The sequence below is a fragment of the Bufo gargarizans genome, chromosome 2 (genome assembly GCF_014858855.1).
Source record: "Bufo gargarizans isolate SCDJY-AF-19 chromosome 2, ASM1485885v1, whole genome shotgun sequence".
In the NCBI taxonomy this organism is placed as follows: domain Eukaryota; kingdom Metazoa; phylum Chordata; class Amphibia; order Anura; family Bufonidae; genus Bufo; species Bufo gargarizans.
Genome location: NC_058081.1, coordinates 269,620,143 through 269,638,048, shown reverse-complemented (window position 1 = coordinate 269,638,048; position 17,906 = coordinate 269,620,143). Strand labels below are relative to the sequence as shown.

Here is a 17,906-nt window from a genome sequence, read left to right as displayed (position 1 = left end):
CAGGGTCACTGGTTGTAGGCTTGTCTGAAGAGGTGGGTTTTCAGGTTTCTTTTGAAGGATTCCACTGTAGGTGAGAGTCTGATATGTTGGGGTAGTGAGTTCCAGAGTATGGGGGATGCACGGGAGAAATCTTGGAGTCGATTGTGGGAAGAGGCGATAAGAGGAGAGGAGAGAAGGAGGTCTTGTGAGGATCGGAGAGTGCGTGTGGGGATGTATCGGGAAAGTAGCTCAGAGATGTAGGGAGGGGACAGGTTATGGACGGCCTTGTATGTATTTGTAAGTACTTTGAAGTGAATTCTTGGGGAATGGGGAGCCAGTGAAGGGATTGGCAGAGGGGAGAGGCAGAGGAGTAATAGGGTGAGAGGTGGATTAGTCGGGCAGCAGAGTTGAGTATAGATTGGAGGGGTGCGAGGGTGCTAGATGGAAGGGTGCTGAATGGGTCTGCATCCGTGATGCGGAATGCCCACGGAACGGCACTCGTGTATTGCTGATCCGAAAATGGGGTCCACAATACGGCAACGAGAAGCACACGTTCGTGTGCAGGGGCCTAAGCCAGGTTTCCTCTACACCAGTTTAATAAATCTCCCTGCAGTGTTTTTGGAGGAGTATGTCTGTGATTTTGAGGTAGATTTTCCTGCAGGATTTTGAGTGAAAACTGGAAGCGATGCTGGATGCACTTCTGGCTTTGGCTCAAAAACCTGCAGGCAAACCTGCCTCAAAACCTCCGTGTGAACGGCTACCAGGCCCCTAACGCCTGTATAAGACTAGCGCACAAGGTGCAGAGCTGCCTACTGAATCTACAAGCAGCACAGCACACTTGACTCAGCCAATAGCCCTGATTCTGAGAGAATACGCTTCCCACAATTCCCTGCGCCACCTGCTGCCTGACGTCACCGCTCCACGTAGCCAATCAGCGCGGCGGCTGGCTGCCTCGTCTTCCCTCCCAGTGTTTTGTTGCTGTCGAGTAGGCGCCATATTGGCTCGAGTAATAAACGGCAGCTGTTGTGTCTGTGGTGACTTGAGAGGGAAAGATGCTGTATCTGGAGGATTACCTGGAGAGTGAGTGTGACTCCGGAGCGCGGGGGGCGCCGCCGGGTGCCCTGTGTACGGTGGGGTGCGGGTTGTGACCGGGAACTGGAATGGCGCCGCCTAATAACCGCCCTCTGTGTCTCCCTCCCCTCCTGTCTCTCCGCAGTGATCGAGCAGCTTCCTATGGATCTGCGCGACAGGTTCACGGAAATGCGGGAGATGGACTTGCAGGTGCAGAGTACGTGAGCAGCTCCCGCTACATGTGAAGACCACCGGGTGCTGGCGGCACGGCCCGCGTCCTGCTGCGGTGTAATATCAGGAATGGGCAGCAGGGGGCAGTGCTCCTCCCGTCCCATGTGATAACGGCTCACACCCAGTGCCTGTTCCTGCAGGCCTTATTGATGGGCTTTTCAGTGCATGTGCTGTTTTGCAGGAGAAACATGTAAAATAAATGTGTTTACCCTGTGAAAACTGAGGCAGAGATGCATGCTTTTTTATTTTGTTAGCCATGAGTACTTTGGGGACACCCAATGCAAAACCGGCCATATAGATTAGACAGCTGCTGTGCCCAACCATCAAATGTGCATGGGGCCGATGACAGGGAGAGAAATATCAGGCGCTTAGAGGACATGTCTGGTTTAGTGACTACTTGTATTCCCCATGTAATATCAGTTCTGGAGCAGCTATTCTTAATACTCTGCCAATATTATTCTTGTTACAAGTTATGGATCGAGGCCCAGATGGGTGTTATCAGTTGGGGGGGGGGGGGGAGCCTTGCACAGTGTGATACTGTCCAATCAGTACTGCTGATGTCACACTGTGAAGGGACACCCCCCCCAACTGATAACACCCATCTGGGCCTTTATTGCAGACTGCTGGCAATTTATTCATGACTTCTAGCAGGAATAATATAGGAATGGCACATCACAGAGTCATAAGAATAGACGCTTCAACATTATTACATAGGGAATGCAGATAGTCACTACAACAGGATAGGTTAGAGGACCACTTTAAAGGGGTTGTTCGGGTTCAGAGCTGAACCCGGACATACCTTCATTTTTCCCCCCGGCAGCCCCCCTGACTTGAGCATCAGTGCAGTTCATGCTCTGATGCTCTCCTTTGCCCTGCGCTAAATTGCCAGTGACATACTGGGGCTCTCCATGGGGCTGCCAGGAAGCCCGGTGACATCACTGGCTCTAATGGGCCAGTAAAACGGCTAGGGCAGCGCTAAAGCTCGCCCATCAGAGCCGGTGATGTCATCAAACACACTGCCGAGTGGAAGCTTCAAAACAAGAGACCTTGCTTAGCGCAGGGCAAGGGAGCGCAACGGAGCTTGGGATGCTGTGATGCTAGCCTCAGGGGGGCTGCCCGGGTGAAATTAAAGGTATGTCCAGGTTCAGCTCTGAACCCGGACAACCCCTTTAACTGTCCGATCCTTTTGTCTCTTCAGGACACGTGCACTCAGCAAAGCTGTGTGTTCATGGGAATTGGGGGGGGGGGGGGGGGACAGTTGTCAAAAGCTATCTACTATTTATGACCAACATAACTGATGGCCTTACAGCTAGATTTACTCTGGGGAAAGTTTATCCAGGCTGGTGTTTGTAATGCTAGTCTTTATCTGTAGTTTCTGGTGACATGAGATGCATCAACATTGTAAAGAGACACCCAGACTTCACACCCCAGCAATCACGAGAACGGGGGCCCCATGCAAAAAGAGAAAAATCTTGGGAAAAACCCTTTAACGGGAACCTGCCATCATGAACATACAGTGTTATCTGCAGGCAGCATGTTATAGAGCAGGAGGAGCTGAGCAGACTGATATATAGTTTATGGCAGAGATGGCCAACCTGCGGCCCTCCAGCTGTTGCAAAACAGTTGTAGTTTTACAGGTTGGCCATCCCTGGTTTATGGGAAAAGTTTCAGTATAATTTGTATTTTATACATTTTAAATTCCTGCTTATTTTAGACTTTGAAGTCAGGGAGACGGTCCTAACAGTGATTGTCAGCCTTCCCTCTATGACTGTGTATACAGAGATAGCTGTCAGTCACTGATTGAAGACAAGGAGACGGTCCTATCAGTGACTGTCAGCCTTCCCTCTATGACTGTGTATACAGATATAGCTGTCAGTCACTGATAGGCCCGTCTCCTGGACTTCAAAGTCTAGAATGAGCAGGGATGTAAAAAGGTTCAATAAAACTTGTATTCGTTAACAAACAACTATATATCCGCTCTGCTCCTCCTGCTCTCTAACATGCTGACTGCAGGGTGACAAGGGGAATAAATCCTAATGCTGTGCGATTCTGTCAGAGGAGGTCCCGACAAGACCACGCGGGCACCCTGCACAGCTCTAAGACCCTTCCCTTATTTCCACCTATTTATGTGCTTCTTGGAAGCTCCAGTCTGCATGTAGCACAGTTCTCGTGTCTTTAGGAGCTCCTAGTTTTTCCTTAAACAGTACCAATACGTTTGTACTGCAGATGCAATGGACCAGTTGGAGCAAAGAGTTGGGGAGTTTTTTGCTAATGCTAAGAAAAATAAATCGGAATGGAGAGAAGAACAGATGAGTTCTATCAAAAAAGTAAGTTTCCTGCCACACTCGGCACATGGTTGTCCCACATTTACATGTCACATTCATTTAATACAGCATAAAGCATGACTCATTTCACAGTGAAGTTCTGACATTTACTTGCATGGTATGGCGCCACCTGGTGTTTAAAGTATATAGCAATGTGCAGGTCCATCTGCTGCTGGTGACACATGCCCAACAGTCAGGTCTCTGCATACTGACCCACTTCTCACTGCAGGGCGGCTAATAGATTTAGCGTTTATCCCTGTGTTCCTCGGAGCTAATAAAAAATGTCTCTTCCCTACATAAAGCTGTTTCTGTTAGGGTACTTTCACACTTGCAGCAGAGGATTCCGGCAGGCAGTTCTGTCGCCAGCAATTTGGACGCAAACTGATGGCATTTGTCAGACGGATGCGGATCCGTCTGACAAATGCATTGAAATGCTGAATCCATCTCTCCGGTGTCATCCGGAAAAAAAAACGGATCCGGTATTAATTTTTATTAGCATTTTTAAAGGTCTGCGCAGACCGGAAAGCCGGATCCGGCACTAATACACTTCAATGTAATTCCGCCAAGTGTTCAGTATTTTTGGCTGGAGAGAAAACTGCAGCATGCTGCGGTATTTTCTCCGTACAAAAAAGTAAGAGGGACTGAACTTATGCATCCTGAACCGAATGCTCCCCATTCAGAATGCAGCAGGATAAAACTGATCAGTTTTTTTTCCGGTATAGAGCTCCTAGGATGGGACTCAATACCGGAAAAGAAACGCTAGTGTGAAAGTGGCACCAACTATATAAGAACATTTTATAACGCGTCACTGGATGTTTACCAGCATGTAAATGGTAAATATCTATGAGATGCATATTTTACATGGTTCTCTTCTAAAGACTTTAGTTTAATTGAATCTCAGTGGGTTCAAAATTCTGTTCTTAACATATCTTAGTTTTTCTGATAGACAACCCCAAGTGTCCGGCATAGACACATAATAAAATTATATATTTCATTTCTAAAAACTTCTGGGCTGTCATAGATGGCAGTAAGTTTTGATAGGCCGGGTTCTGTGTTCGGACCCCTGTCAGTTGTTAAAGCGAAGCAGCATTGTTCTGATTCCTAGAAAGTCTGTAGATTTCCTGTGAAGCTGTACCGTGCTTTCTCCGTTCCCAGAAACAAATGGTCACAGCACTTAGCTGAGCGCTGTTGCCCCTTTGTTTTAGTTCCCCGAACCACAAAGTACCTCTGTACATCAGTGTGTAAATTCAAGCTCCCACATTAACATATTACACGTACCATGTTCTCTCTGTTGCCGAAATGCTGCGGACATAATTGTTTATCTTTAATAATAAGTAAAACACGCATATTGTCATAATAATTAATACACATGAATAGTATTAAATTCCTAGTTGGGTCCATCTTCATATAGACATGCTGATATCCGTAACATCTGCAGACTTTTGGAGTGGTTTATTAAATAGGATAATTTTCATGTGTCTTAACCCGTTTTATTAAAGGGTTTGTGCCATGTTCAGATGTTGTTCCCTGTCCATGGGAGCCGCTGGGGGTCTGACTGCTGGTAACCCCACCAATTCCACAAATGGGGGCCCTGTTACCCTTACTGAATGGAGCAGCAGTTTGATGATGTGCACTGAGGCTTTATTCATTTTCTATGGGACCTGGTCTTCATGCTGCTCTGTTCAGATGGGGGAATGTCACGTTCATTCTCGGAATCCTGTGGATAGGGGAGAATTTTTAAACTTGACACAACCTCTTTCACATTTTTTGTTTTTGTTTTGGAAGATGGTCTCAATTGTATTTTATTTCAGGATTATTTTAAAGCTTTGGAGGATGCTGATGAAAAAGTACAGTTAGCAAATCAGATTTATGATTTGGTAAGTACACACTGAATAAAATATTATAGACTAGATTCACAGTGTTCTGTTTTCATTGTGACCTTGTCATTTCTGTTTAAAGGGGTTTTCCAGGATTTTCATAAAGCAACCTCCTCACAGCTTACCATGCACAGCGCCATCCCACGAATAGCTCCTGGGCTTGGTAATGCAGCTCAGACAACCTCACTTAAATGGGACTGAGCTGGGCCTAGGCCATGAAACCACTGAAGATGATTTCACTGGCCTAGGAGGTGGTCTAAGCGCTCGCACAGATCCCCACCGATGACATATTATGAGGATAGGCCATCAATATCAAAGTCCTGGAGAAACCTTTTACAAACACTGTGACCAGATGCTATTTTAACTGGTTGGCACTGTTTTTTGAACATCACATGCTCACATAATGGCTTCCCTGTAGGACTGAAAAAACGTGTTCAAAATAACAGTGGATCCAGAAATGCTTGTAAATCTGATGGAAAATGACTAAAATTTAAATAGTTGTTCTCCTTTCCACATTCGTGGCATAGCCATAGGATATTCCATAAATGGCTGATTAGGGGTGGGCGATTATAAACGATATGTCGTCATAAATTCGGGCAACGATATACATTTTAGCTATATTGAGATAGATGACCACGGAGTGGTAGTGAATTGAAGAAGCTTCTCACTCACTGCTCCGTGGCCTCCCGACTCTGCACCGCGCTGCAGGGCCTTGCTTTCACACATCGTCAGTGCGCTGGCTGACGCTGTGTGTGTGACATCGGGTCCCTCCCAGTGCATGCTGTGAAGAAGACGCGGTCCATCTCCTGCGGACTCCATTAGCCAGCCACACACCCTGCAGGAAAGGTAAGTATTTTAGCAGGGGCCCGAATCTACTGGGGGGTTGGATGGCTATGGCATGGGGCTGGTGGTGCTGGCTGGGGGACATGGTGGTGGCAATGGCATGGGGCTGATGGCGTTGGCTGTGTGACATGATGGTGGCAATGGCATGGGGCTGATGGCGTTGGCTGGGGGACATGATGATGGTGGCAATGGCATGGGGCTGATGGTGCTGGCTGGGGGACATGATGATGGTGGCAATGGCATGGGGCTGATGGTGCTGGCTGGGGGACATGATGATGGTGGCAATGGCATGGGGCTGATGGTGCTGGCTGGGGGACATGATGATGGTGGCAATGGCATGGGGCTGATGGCGTTGGATGTGGGACATGATGATGGTGGCAATGGCATGGGGCTGATGGCGTTGGCTGTGGGACATGGTGGTGGCAATGGCATGGGGCTGATGGCGTTGGCTGTGGGACATGATGGTGGCAATGGCATGGGGCTGATGGCGCTGGCTGTGTGACATGATCATGGTGGCAATGGCATGGGGCTTTCCACCTTTGTACAGTGATCAACCAGAAGATTAAAACTATATAAAGAGAATAACAATGATGGATTTCCTTGTTACAATGGCTACTGTTGGGGGTGGGATACATTAGGCAACAGGTCAGTTCTTGAACTTGATATATTGGAAGCAGGAAAATTGGGGCAGTGTAAGGATCTGAACAGTTTTGAGCTTTGCCCAGGGCTAAATTGTGACCTCGGCATATCCAAAGCAGCAGGTCTTGTAGGGTGTTTCTGATATCCAGTGGTTGGTACCTACCAAAAGCGGAACAAGGTACTAGGGCAAGACATGAACAGAACAGTCGTAAGCAGCTACGGTGTGGTCCAACCTACAGAAGAGCTATCATAGAACAAATGATAGAACTAGTTAAATGCTGGCTATGACAGAAAGTTGGAAGACAGTCCTGGGGTCCTTTGTAGATTTCCAGGGCTGTCTACAGACGACTTCCCCAATCCTTGAACAGGTCACTAGAAAACATAGGGAAAAGTTCCCTTGTATCTTGCCACAGTGTTTTGGTCATCAGTTATCATTGTGAGACCAAACAAGGAGTGTAAGCTGCACAGAGATGAGGTATAAGGAAAAGATCTGCACCTCTTCTGTGTTTAGAGCGGCACCTGGGTTTGGCTCACAATGACTGATGGACATCACTGACCATGTGAAAGTGGCCTTGGGGTAGAAGCCTTTAACCTGCATCCACTCCTACATACATTGAGGCTGTGCAATACCTGCTGCACAGCTCATTTAAGTGGGTCCAGCATTTGACAAATATAATATTGTAGGGGGCTACATTATATTATAAATCTGGTAAAGGCCTGATATTTTGGATTACTTCCTAAAAATCTCATTTTCTGTTATAGGTAGATCGACATCTTAGAAAACTAGACCAAGAACTGGCTAAATTCAAAATGGAACTTGAAGCTGATAATGCAGGAATAACAGAAGTACTAGAAAGAAGTGAGTACATGGTCATGATGACGTAAAGGCCATTTTACACAAGCCAGGGATCGGTGATATCATCTCCCTATGTCAGTGTCTGATCATTTGTTGAGTTCATCTTTTCTGCAGACAATAAAATGGTTTGTCAGTAGCACATCCACTTTTTTAAACTGGGATGTGTTGCTGACAATAATGAGTCTGTACGTGCATTCAGTCACATACAGTACCGATTATTGTAAATGGAACTAGAGAGCCGAACATGCTGTCTTGTCGATCAGCGCACACTATGGCAGTAAATCTGCGTTGTAAAAGGACCCTCAGATTAACCACTTAGACGACCGCTGTACAAGTCTGTTATTTAAGCATGGTGCCCACTCAGAAGCTGGGTGAAAACCATAGCCACCTTGTTTCTGCAGACACATCGGAGTTAATCTGCAATAACTCTGATCACATATATTTAACCCTTCGATATCTGAGGGGCTTTTCCCCTGAAGCACTGCGCTCCTGGGGCCCAAATGGGCTCCCCCGCCCTGAGATTGAGGGAGCTGCTTGTTTGCTGCAGTAGCCCGGAGCCTGCCGGAGGCTCTGATCCCTGCCACATGATCATGAACATCACTGTAGCAGGGCTCCATAAGAACACAATGAAACTCCCATAGGCTGCAATGGTAATTCATTGAAGTCTACTGGAGAAGCAATCAGACAATCGCATGTTCAAGTTCCTTATGGGAACTTAGAATTATATTTTTTTTACAATGAACTTTTAAAAAAAAATGTATAAAAATTCCCCATATTAAAAATAAATAATCAAAAAATAAAGGTCATAGGTATTGCCACGCTCCAACACTTTGTACAATTAAAATATAAAAATATTCATTCTGTACAGCGAACGCCATAATGGAAACACAAAATCAAAATGGCCGGCTGTTGTTTTTTTTTTTTATTACTTCATCTCCCCCAAAAAAATTATTAATAGGTAATCAAAAAGTCATACACACTAAAATGTTATCAATAAAAACTACAGAGCGCCCAGCCAAAAAATGAGCCTTTTTTCCCCCCCAAAGTTTTTCTTTATTTAATTTTTTTAAGTATTAAAATCGTACTGGCCAGGGAATGCCATGAAAAAAAACCTCATAAAACTGTGGCATTATTATTATTATTATTATAATTTTTTCTTTTTTCAATTCCACCCCATGTAGCCTCCCACTACATATGCAATATTAAAGGGATTATCCCATGATTAATGTAAAAATTGAAAATCGGACATATAGTGCATGACTATCTCTAACAAAGCTAGAACCAGCCCTGTACCTCACATGGATCCAGAGATCTCCCCATTCATTGCTCTGCTAGATTTATATAAATCTGACAGCTCAAGGGGAGGGCCTTATCTGCTCCAGCTAAGGGGGCGTGTCTCAGCTCTCCCTATCACAGCTCAGGAGGCAGTTGAAGGATGAAACTGAGCATGTGTGGCCTTCTCAGTGAGCAGGTCAAAGAAATAAACTTGTGGCAACAATACAGATACATTTTATTGAATAACTCAGTGGCTATGCTAAATTTCTAATTACTGTATTTTTGGAACTATGACACCATTCCCCCCCCCCTTCCCCTCAAATGGGGGGGGGGGGGGGGGGAGTGGCAGTGCGTCTTATAGTCTGAATGCTAATGACCGCTTTTTATTATGGAATCTGTCATTAGCATGTGGGAGGCACAGGGAGGTGATGGCAGCACTGTGCTGGCTGTACTCGCCTTCCCTGGTCGAATCTGAAGCTGATAGGGTCTGATTAGGGCATCTCATCTGAGGCAGTTAGGTGCTGGGGGGTTTGATCTGAGGCTGATAAAGTCTGATCTGATTGGGGCTGGGGGTCCGATCTGAGGCTAAAGGAGGCTGGGGAGGTCTGATGGGGGGCTGATCCAAGGCTAATCGGAGGCTGGGGGTCTGATCTAAGGCTGATGGAGCTTGGGGTTTGATAGGGGTGTGGTCTGATGAAGAATGGCGGTCTGCTCTGGGGTCTGATGGAAAATATTTTTTCCTTATTTTCCTCCTTCAAATCCTAGGTGCGTCTTATAGTCTGAAAAATACGGTACATGCAATTTTGAAAGTATTCAGATCCAAATGCTGGTTTAAAAACTGTAGAATATTTTTCTTTTGACAACTCCTTTACACTGTGCCATTATAAAGTACAATTTGCCTTGCAAAATAAACAAGCCCTGGTATGTGATGGGAAAAGCAAAAAAGATTATGGCTTTGGGAATGCAAGGAATGAAAATGTGTATGCAAAAATGGAAAATTGCAATGTCCATCAGGGGTTAAGCGCTGTGGATGCTTGTGCAAGTGTCAGAATATAGGAATCCATTTCAGATAAAATTGTCACTGGGATCAGTCTTCTTAAAGGAGACTTGCTGGTAGAAATATTTAAAAGACCTTTATTAATGTTAGGAGGTATTAAAAGCATTTTCAATACTAAGTTACATTCTGAAAAATGAGGCAGCAATGTGCTGGTGCTTTTATGACCTGCCTTATTCCTATTTCAGTGTTGTCACAGCTACTTTGTGTGCATCCATATTATCCTTCACATCATTGATTACATCGTGTATGTGCTGAATGATGTGACAATAGTTAGCACTGTACCAGCTCTTAGTTTTGAAGCCAAGTAAGGACCAGTTGTTCGTCTCTGTTTTGAAGTTTGGGGAACAGTCTAATTAGCACCCATGTTTAGACTACTAAAATACATTTTTAATATTGTGGAGGAAAACTGAGTTTTCAATTTGCTATATTCTAGACATTCTCTATGCTGTTACTGTATGTGAATACACCATTTTTTAAGTATAATTTTAATTGAACTTTTGTAGGATCTCTGGAATTAGACACGCCAACTCAGCCTGTTAATAATCACCATGCACATTCTCATTCTGCAAGCGAAAGTAAGTCCCCGAATTGTTTTTTATTTTTTATTTCCAGTAACCTTAAGAGTAGGTCCAGTCGGAATTCTGAAGCAGCAAAAGCACACCAAATATCACGGGTTATTTGCAGATTCTGTAGTGGAAATTCTGCAGCACATGGATATTTATTTATTTATTTATTTATTTATTTTTTTTTTAAATGTTCACTTGGCTGCTACTGTATTGCATGCAAGCAGTTTTTTTGCGGTGGTTCTTCAGTGTACCTGCTTTGTCAAATCTGCAGTGTCTCTGCCACGTATGGCTGTACCCTTACATTGAATTCTTGTTCTTATAGAAAGGAAGCACAATCCATCGTCGCATCATTCTACTACAGACTATGTTCCAGAGAAGAAATTCAAGTCTGAGGCACTGCTGTCAACGCTCACTTCTGATGCTTCTAAAGAAAACACTCCAGGCCAGTCATTTTATTTAATAGTATGAGACCGCTACACTGAATCTTGGGAGATATTATTTAAGATGTAATCTTCTAGCCTTACTCATGTCATATTGTCTATAATTATAAATAGTTTGACACGTATGTTTCTATAGAATGCGTTTTCACTTTTAGCTTTTTAATATTTTAGCCTTCAGCCATCAGTAAAAAAGCTATTATAAAAATTGTCATAATGTGGTTAAAGGCCTTGTTCCTTGACAAAAACGTGTCTCCTTTCTACAGTACGGTATAAGCGTCTGATCGGCGGGGGTGTGACTGCAGGAGCCCCCCGCCAATCACTAGAGCAGGGGACCCGTGTTACTCCATTTGATCGGAGCAGCAGTCATGCATGCGTGTATGCCACTCCATTCAGCTGTATGGGGATGCCAAATATAGCCAAGGGCTTGTACCATCTCAGGAAGCACTATAGAGTTGAATGGAGCGGTGGACACGCTCCATTCAACTCTTTTTATACTGCCCCTGCCTTCCCCATCGCTGTATGCACGGCTCTTGATGAACACTGTGTATACAAATCGGGAAGCAGCAATGCCGCTTTCTGCTCTGGTCCTAGCACTCATATGATTATTGGATGCTAGTTGTCTCATTGAGCTGCTGGGCCTTAGCAGACTCAGATAAGTTCTGCAATGAGGTAGTACAGCTTTGTACAATCTTTCACGGGGGCTGTAATCCCCCTGTAACTAGGAATGATATGTCAGCCCCAGGTACAGGAGACATCATTAAAAAAAGAATCATGTCAAATGTACCGTAAAGGTCTTGTATGACCTAATGGGGGCATAAAATAAAAAGCTGAACCACAGCTTCTTGCCCGACTCCTGGCGACCATAACCCATACATCCCCTATATCAGGGATGCTCAACTTGTGGCCCTCCAGCTGTTGCAAACTACATGTATATTTGTATTAATGAATGTGAAATGGCTAGTTTGGCTAACCCATTTTGGATCTGATTGCTCAGGAGCTTTGTGGGTTAGTGATTCCTAGTGGTATCTTTTATTGTGCATATTTTGCAGCTTGTAGCAGTGGGTTTAATGAGTTTGTTCTATCTCCCTTTTCTTTCCACAGGTTGCAGAAATAACATGACTGCCTCAGCCACCACTAATGTGTACAGTGTGAGCTCCTCTCAGCCACTTACATCCTATAACCTTGGCTCACTCTCGGCTGGAGCGGCAGCTGGGGCTGGAGCCGGGGCTATAACAATGGCAGCTGCTCAGGCAGTGCAGGTGACTGCACAGGTCAGCAGATTTGCTTTTTCATACCACATTTTTTTTCTTGAACAGTGACTTTTAAAAATATTGATCTGGTGACCCTGTTGTGTTTGTCCACAGATGAAAGAGGGTAGAAGGACCTCCAGCATGAAAGCTAGTTATGAAGCATTTAAAAATAATGACTTCCAGCTCGGGAAAGAGTTTTTGTCTAGGGATTCCACAAGTTACCCCTCTTCTGCACTGGCTTCCACACTTACACAGACTTTGACTTCTTCGGCCTCTACAGATTCAAGAAGTGGACGCAAAAATAAGTGTGTTTTAATTTAATAATCTTAATGCTCTGTATTGCTGTGCACCTCTGACCAAATAATGCAAATTGTCGTTATTGAACCCAGAGACATTTATCTTAAAATGTAAAGGTGTAATGAATATCCTTTTATATGGAATATATTTATTATTGCCTTCAACCTATTTTCTAGTAATGTGTATTTCTTTAGAAATGCAATATCTGACAAACGTATCTGCCCTTTTTTTTTTCTACATAGGAGCAACAATAAATCGTCAAGTCAGCAGTCATCGTCCTCTTCATCCTCTTCTTCTCTATCCTCTTGCTCATCATCATCAGCATTAGCCCATGAACTTTCTCATCAACAGACAGCAGCTATTCCGGAATCTGATTCAAATAGCCAGGTTGATTGGACTTATGATCCCAATGAGCCCCGTTACTGCATTTGTAATCAGGTCAGTATGCCTATTTGCCTATTGCTTTCATTTATTTTCAGCTTATCGCTGTGGTTGGTATTTTGACATCTAAGTTGGCTATAAAGCCACTATAGAATTTGTTTATTAGTAAGTGTCAAACTATTATTCAGGTCTGGATCATGCAGAACCAAACTAGGGCCACCATTGGATTCTTTAATGAGCTAAGTTTTTTTCAGTAGAACCGTATGGTTCTAAAATTGGTAAAAGTGTAAAGTGAACAAGGAAGGTAAAGAGAAATGGAATTCCTGTAGGGGTTAAAGGTTAACTGCACATTAGGCAAATACTCCCTTACATCTTTCTCCTACTTCATAACATACACTTGATAGGGATCAAATGGAAGGGACTATGGGGTACATTTAGTGATTGTGAGAAAATCTGCGACTGATACAAAATATGCGTATATCAGTACATAAATAGACCTATGACTACATGATCAGACTAATTACACAACCTTTTGTAATATTTACCTACGGAGACAGGTCTGAATACTTGGATATTTTTAACCCAAATTTTTACAAAGTTGCTTCATTTTAACTTTACATGAATTGAAAATACATTGGTTCAGAAGATAGACCTGCCCTTTAAGGCTTGTTGACTAAATTCCAGCAGTGAGCCCTTGAAACAGAGCAAACAGTCTGCAAAGAGCAGAATACATTTTTTAATATACATATGGACAGAGCTATCCTTCAGCGTCCGTGATTCACACTAGATGTTAATAGCTATTAAAGTTATGTTTTTTGTTTTTCTTCTCTTCTAGGTTTCCTATGGTGAAATGGTTGGCTGTGATAACCAAGATGTACGTATTAAAACATTCTATACATCGAGCCAGAGTTTCATTAAGCATAGATTGGCAGTGGGAAAATATTCTGCAGTATTCATTTTATAGACAGAGTACGCCACATTCAGTAAACAGGATTACCTGTTGTAGTTCAACCCTCGTGTCTATTTCTTTTCTTAAAGGGGTTATCCCATGACCAATGTAAACCAGGTGCTGGTTTGGAAAAATGTAGAATATTTTTCATGGGACAACCCGTTTAAATAATTTTTTACTGGCTAAACACTGTTATTTTCAGTGAAAATACAAGTACAAAACTTGCACGATTGTATTGATGTACTCAAATGTGTGTCTGTTTTACTGACAGGTACAGTTTGTTTTTAGTAAAATGCACCAAAAAATTACCTTTTTTTAACTTGGAATATTTTTATTTATAAAAACTGTTTTTTACATTAACTATTTACTAGACCCACAAGTGGACTTTAACGGGATCTTTTGATCACTTCTATAATACATTGCATTGCTTATACAATGTATTACTTTGTCAGTGCTATACTGACATCCAGCAGCAGGCTGTGCCAGAGAGGCGTAACCTACAAGGAATACACTGAAGTCTGGCCTGGGCCTTCACTAGGCCCTAGGCTGCCATGCTAGGACATCGACACCCAGCAATTTCATTTGTAGGGTGCCAATGGGAGATAGGGAGTCCTCTTCCTCTGTAACGGCTTCAATGCCATAGTAGTTATTGACAGCGGCATCTAGGGCGTTAAACGGCCCTGATCGGCGCTTCTGCAGGTTCATCTGTGAACTGAACTCCCGCTCTCCACTGCACAGCAAACCCTTGCAGCACTTAGACTGGATCACTGTAAAAAGGTGGCGGCCGAGCCTAAGGCTCCTTAAAAAAGCGTATTGGTGGTCACTAAGGGGTTAAAGGGGGTTGGCCCACAAACAAAATCTATTGCCACAAACCACATCACATATCCAAAAAATGGGTGATAAATGTATGATAGCTGGGACCAATCGCAAGAACCAAGAACCTTGAGTCCCCTGTGTGAATGCCGCTGTTAAAGGGGTTGTCCAGGTTCAGAGCTGAACCTGGACATCCCTCCATTTTCACCCCGGCAGCCCCCCTGACATGAGCATCGGAGCAGTTCATGCTCCGATGCTCTCCTTTGCCCTGCGCTAAATCGCGCAGGGCAAAGGCATTTTTCTGAGTTCCGGTGAGGTACCGGGGCTCTCTATGGGGCTGACAGGAACCCCGGTGACGTCACCGGCACTGATGGGCGGGATTTGGCTCTGCCCTAGCCAGTAAAACGGCTAGGGCAGAGCTAAAGCCCCCCTCAGAGCCGGTGACGTCACCGAACACACTGCTGGGCGGAAGTTACCGCCCGGCAGTGTGTTATTGTAAACACGAGCCTGTGCCTTGCGCGATCCAGCGCAGGGCACGGGAGCGCATCGGAGCATGAGATGCTCCGATGCCAGGCTCAGGAGGGCTGCCGGGGTGAAAATAAGGGTATGTCCGGGTTCAGCTCTGAACCCGGACAACCCCTTTAAGGCATGTGTGACCACCACTCCATTCACAGACTAAGGATTGCCAGATACCGCTCTCGCCTATGGAATTGAATGGAGCTGTCGGGCAACCTCTTTAATGTCTGACAGCTATTAAAAATACTGACATTTTTAGAATAAATTTTTATTTTATTTCTTATTCCCCCTATTAGTATCTATGTGGTTTTATCTTATATTCTGAGTTAAATTGAACCCCATAATTTAGTCAGTGTGCTTCTGGTATAACATCTATTTTGTTGTATTTCAGTGCCCCATTGAATGGTTCCATTACGGATGTGTTGGATTATCGGAAGCACCTAAAGGCAAATGGTATTGCCCACAGTGTACTGCCGCCATGAAGAGGAGAGGAAGCAGACATAAGTAGCATAATCATTTGGACTTGAACATGAATATTTAGGATTTTTACTAAGCTGACGGTAACACAGCTCATGTTTGCTAGTTGTATTTTATGGTAACTGGTGTAGTGAACAGAATACTACTCCAGTGGCTCAGCACCTCATGATTTGTGTGTACTGAATCACATTTCTGTCCTTAAAGGATTTCAATATGTCATTTTTTTTCGACGTGTGTTTACGTTTATATATTCAAAGTATCTCATGCACGAAATTCCAGGCTGTTATGTATGAATTGTCACAGAAACTACTACAGAGTAAGAGGATGCAGTCATTTCTAAACTCTTTATAACATTTTTGTTTCCTTTTGAAACAAATTTCAGCTGGCTGATGAAATGGTTGTTTTGGGCTGGCATCCATAAGTGTGTACATACTTAATGATTTAATCTGTCATGTGAGAAATAAAATATTTGAAAAATTTACTACACAAACTCTAGTGTAGTTGTCATTGCCATTTTTATCAGATGTAATTTTTTTTTTGGTACATAGTAGATACATTGGTAAATAAAGTAATACATTTTTATTAGAAATTGGTCTGCGAAGTCTGCTTTTTTTATTTATATTTTTAAGGTTCTGATACTCTATATAAAACAGTCCATTTATGTGTGCTTCCAAATGGCTTATGGTCTTCTACAAGGTTACATACCATATGCCCTTCAGCTTAGATGAAATGTGGAAGTTGCATGTACATATGCTATTTAAATGGATTGCACAGAATTGGAAAAACATTGCTGCTGTCTTCCAAAATTGCTCCATTTATAGTTTGTGTGTGGAATTACAGTTCTGCCACAGTGGGACTGTGCTGCAATACCAGTCACAAAGCATGAACTGGTGTGACCTATTTTTTACAGAGGCAGACTATTTTTCGACTCCTCTACAACCTCCTTAAGGTTTGTAGGATGTGCTTCTAATTTGACTTGTATTCTAAACTCTACACATCATCCAGTCACAACAGCATAAATAGAGGATGCTGTCTTGTCCTCTGTATGAAGATCAATCTTGAATCTGTATTCAGCGCACTCTGTATGGAGACTGACTGTAGGGTTCCACCCCAGTAGATCCAATAAAAGTAAACAGCAGCCTTAGGAACTGATGCTTAGGTATATTTATTGATGTTAGTTTAAGTTTCACATGCGACTATGTATAACGTTTCGGCATAACAATGCCTTCGTCAGATACTATGCCGCAAGGTGAGGAGGCAGACAGGTAGAAGGACGCACATAGAAAATGGCATGTGTATAACATGCCATTTTCTATATGCGTCCTTCTACCTGTCTGCCTCCTCACCTTGCGGCATAGTATCTGACGAAGGCATTGTTATGCCGAAACGTTATACATATTGTCGCATGTGAAACTTAAACTAACATCAATAAATATACCTAAGCATCAGTTCTTAAGGCTGCTGTTTACTTTTATTTGTCCTCTGTATGGACAGAAATAGATGTTCAAAGGCTCCTCAGCACCACCTCAAGTGTTCCTTTCCCAACAGGGGACATAATAGAGGGGATCTGTTGTGTCTGCCCTACAATTGGATGACATTTTACAGGGGTAGAGTGCAGTCTAGGGTCTTTGGTTTGCCTTAATTTTCCACGCCTTATCCAGCTATTTGAGAATCCTTGTGTTTCATAGGCCACAGCCAGCATTTTCCTTTTTGGTCATTAGACCAGTTCTCTTCATCCCATCCAGACAAGTCCTGCTCCAGCAAGGATAAAAATAAACTATTCTTTAAACCCCAGCCTTCTTGGTAACACTGTACCCACCCTGGCTGTTTGCATCCAAGCCTGGAGCTCACATGTCTTTCTCTACCTAAAGGGATACTCCCACCCAGGCTGCCCTTTCAGGTGGAAGGTACTCTTCTGCGATTCTATTGCTTATTGTAGATGATGCCTGGGTCGGTGAGGTCCTTGGGTTACAAAATAATTTTCCGCTTTTACATTCCACTAATTGTTCTACTCCCCATCTCTCACTTCAGGTTAAGCGTTCTGTTCTCTCCGAGACCTGAGCAT

At 43.7% G+C, this 17,906-nt stretch overlaps 1 protein-coding gene across 1 annotated transcript; it reads left to right on the top strand.

Annotated features, from left to right (window-relative positions):
- Window positions 1-901: 901 nt before the first annotated feature.
- ING3 (inhibitor of growth family member 3) lies at window positions 902-16,430 on the top strand. The gene is made up of 12 exons (XM_044280286.1): window positions 902-1,059; window positions 1,196-1,267; window positions 3,508-3,608; window positions 5,417-5,482; window positions 7,727-7,823; window positions 10,656-10,727; window positions 11,041-11,160; window positions 12,260-12,429; window positions 12,523-12,713; window positions 12,948-13,143; window positions 13,922-13,960; window positions 15,756-16,430. The coding sequence occupies exons 1-12, from the start codon at window positions 1,032-1,034 to the stop codon at window positions 15,870-15,872; spliced, it is 1,269 nt and encodes a 422-aa protein (XP_044136221.1). The 5' UTR covers window positions 902-1,031; the 3' UTR covers window positions 15,873-16,430.
- The last annotated feature ends 1,476 nt before the right edge of the window (window positions 16,431-17,906 follow it).

Bases quoted from the DNA above. Each gene is read 5' to 3' on its own strand.
- ING3 (XM_044280286.1), top strand. From the start codon at position 1,032: ATGCTGTATCTGGAGGATTACCTGGAGA. The intron at 1,060-1,195 runs GTGAGTGTGACT...GTCTCTCCGCAG, and splicing joins TCTGGAGGATTACCTGGAGA to TGATCGAGCAGCTTCCTATG. The intron at 7,824-10,655 runs GTGAGTACATGG...GAACTTTTGTAG, and splicing joins AACAGAAGTACTAGAAAGAA to GATCTCTGGAATTAGACACG.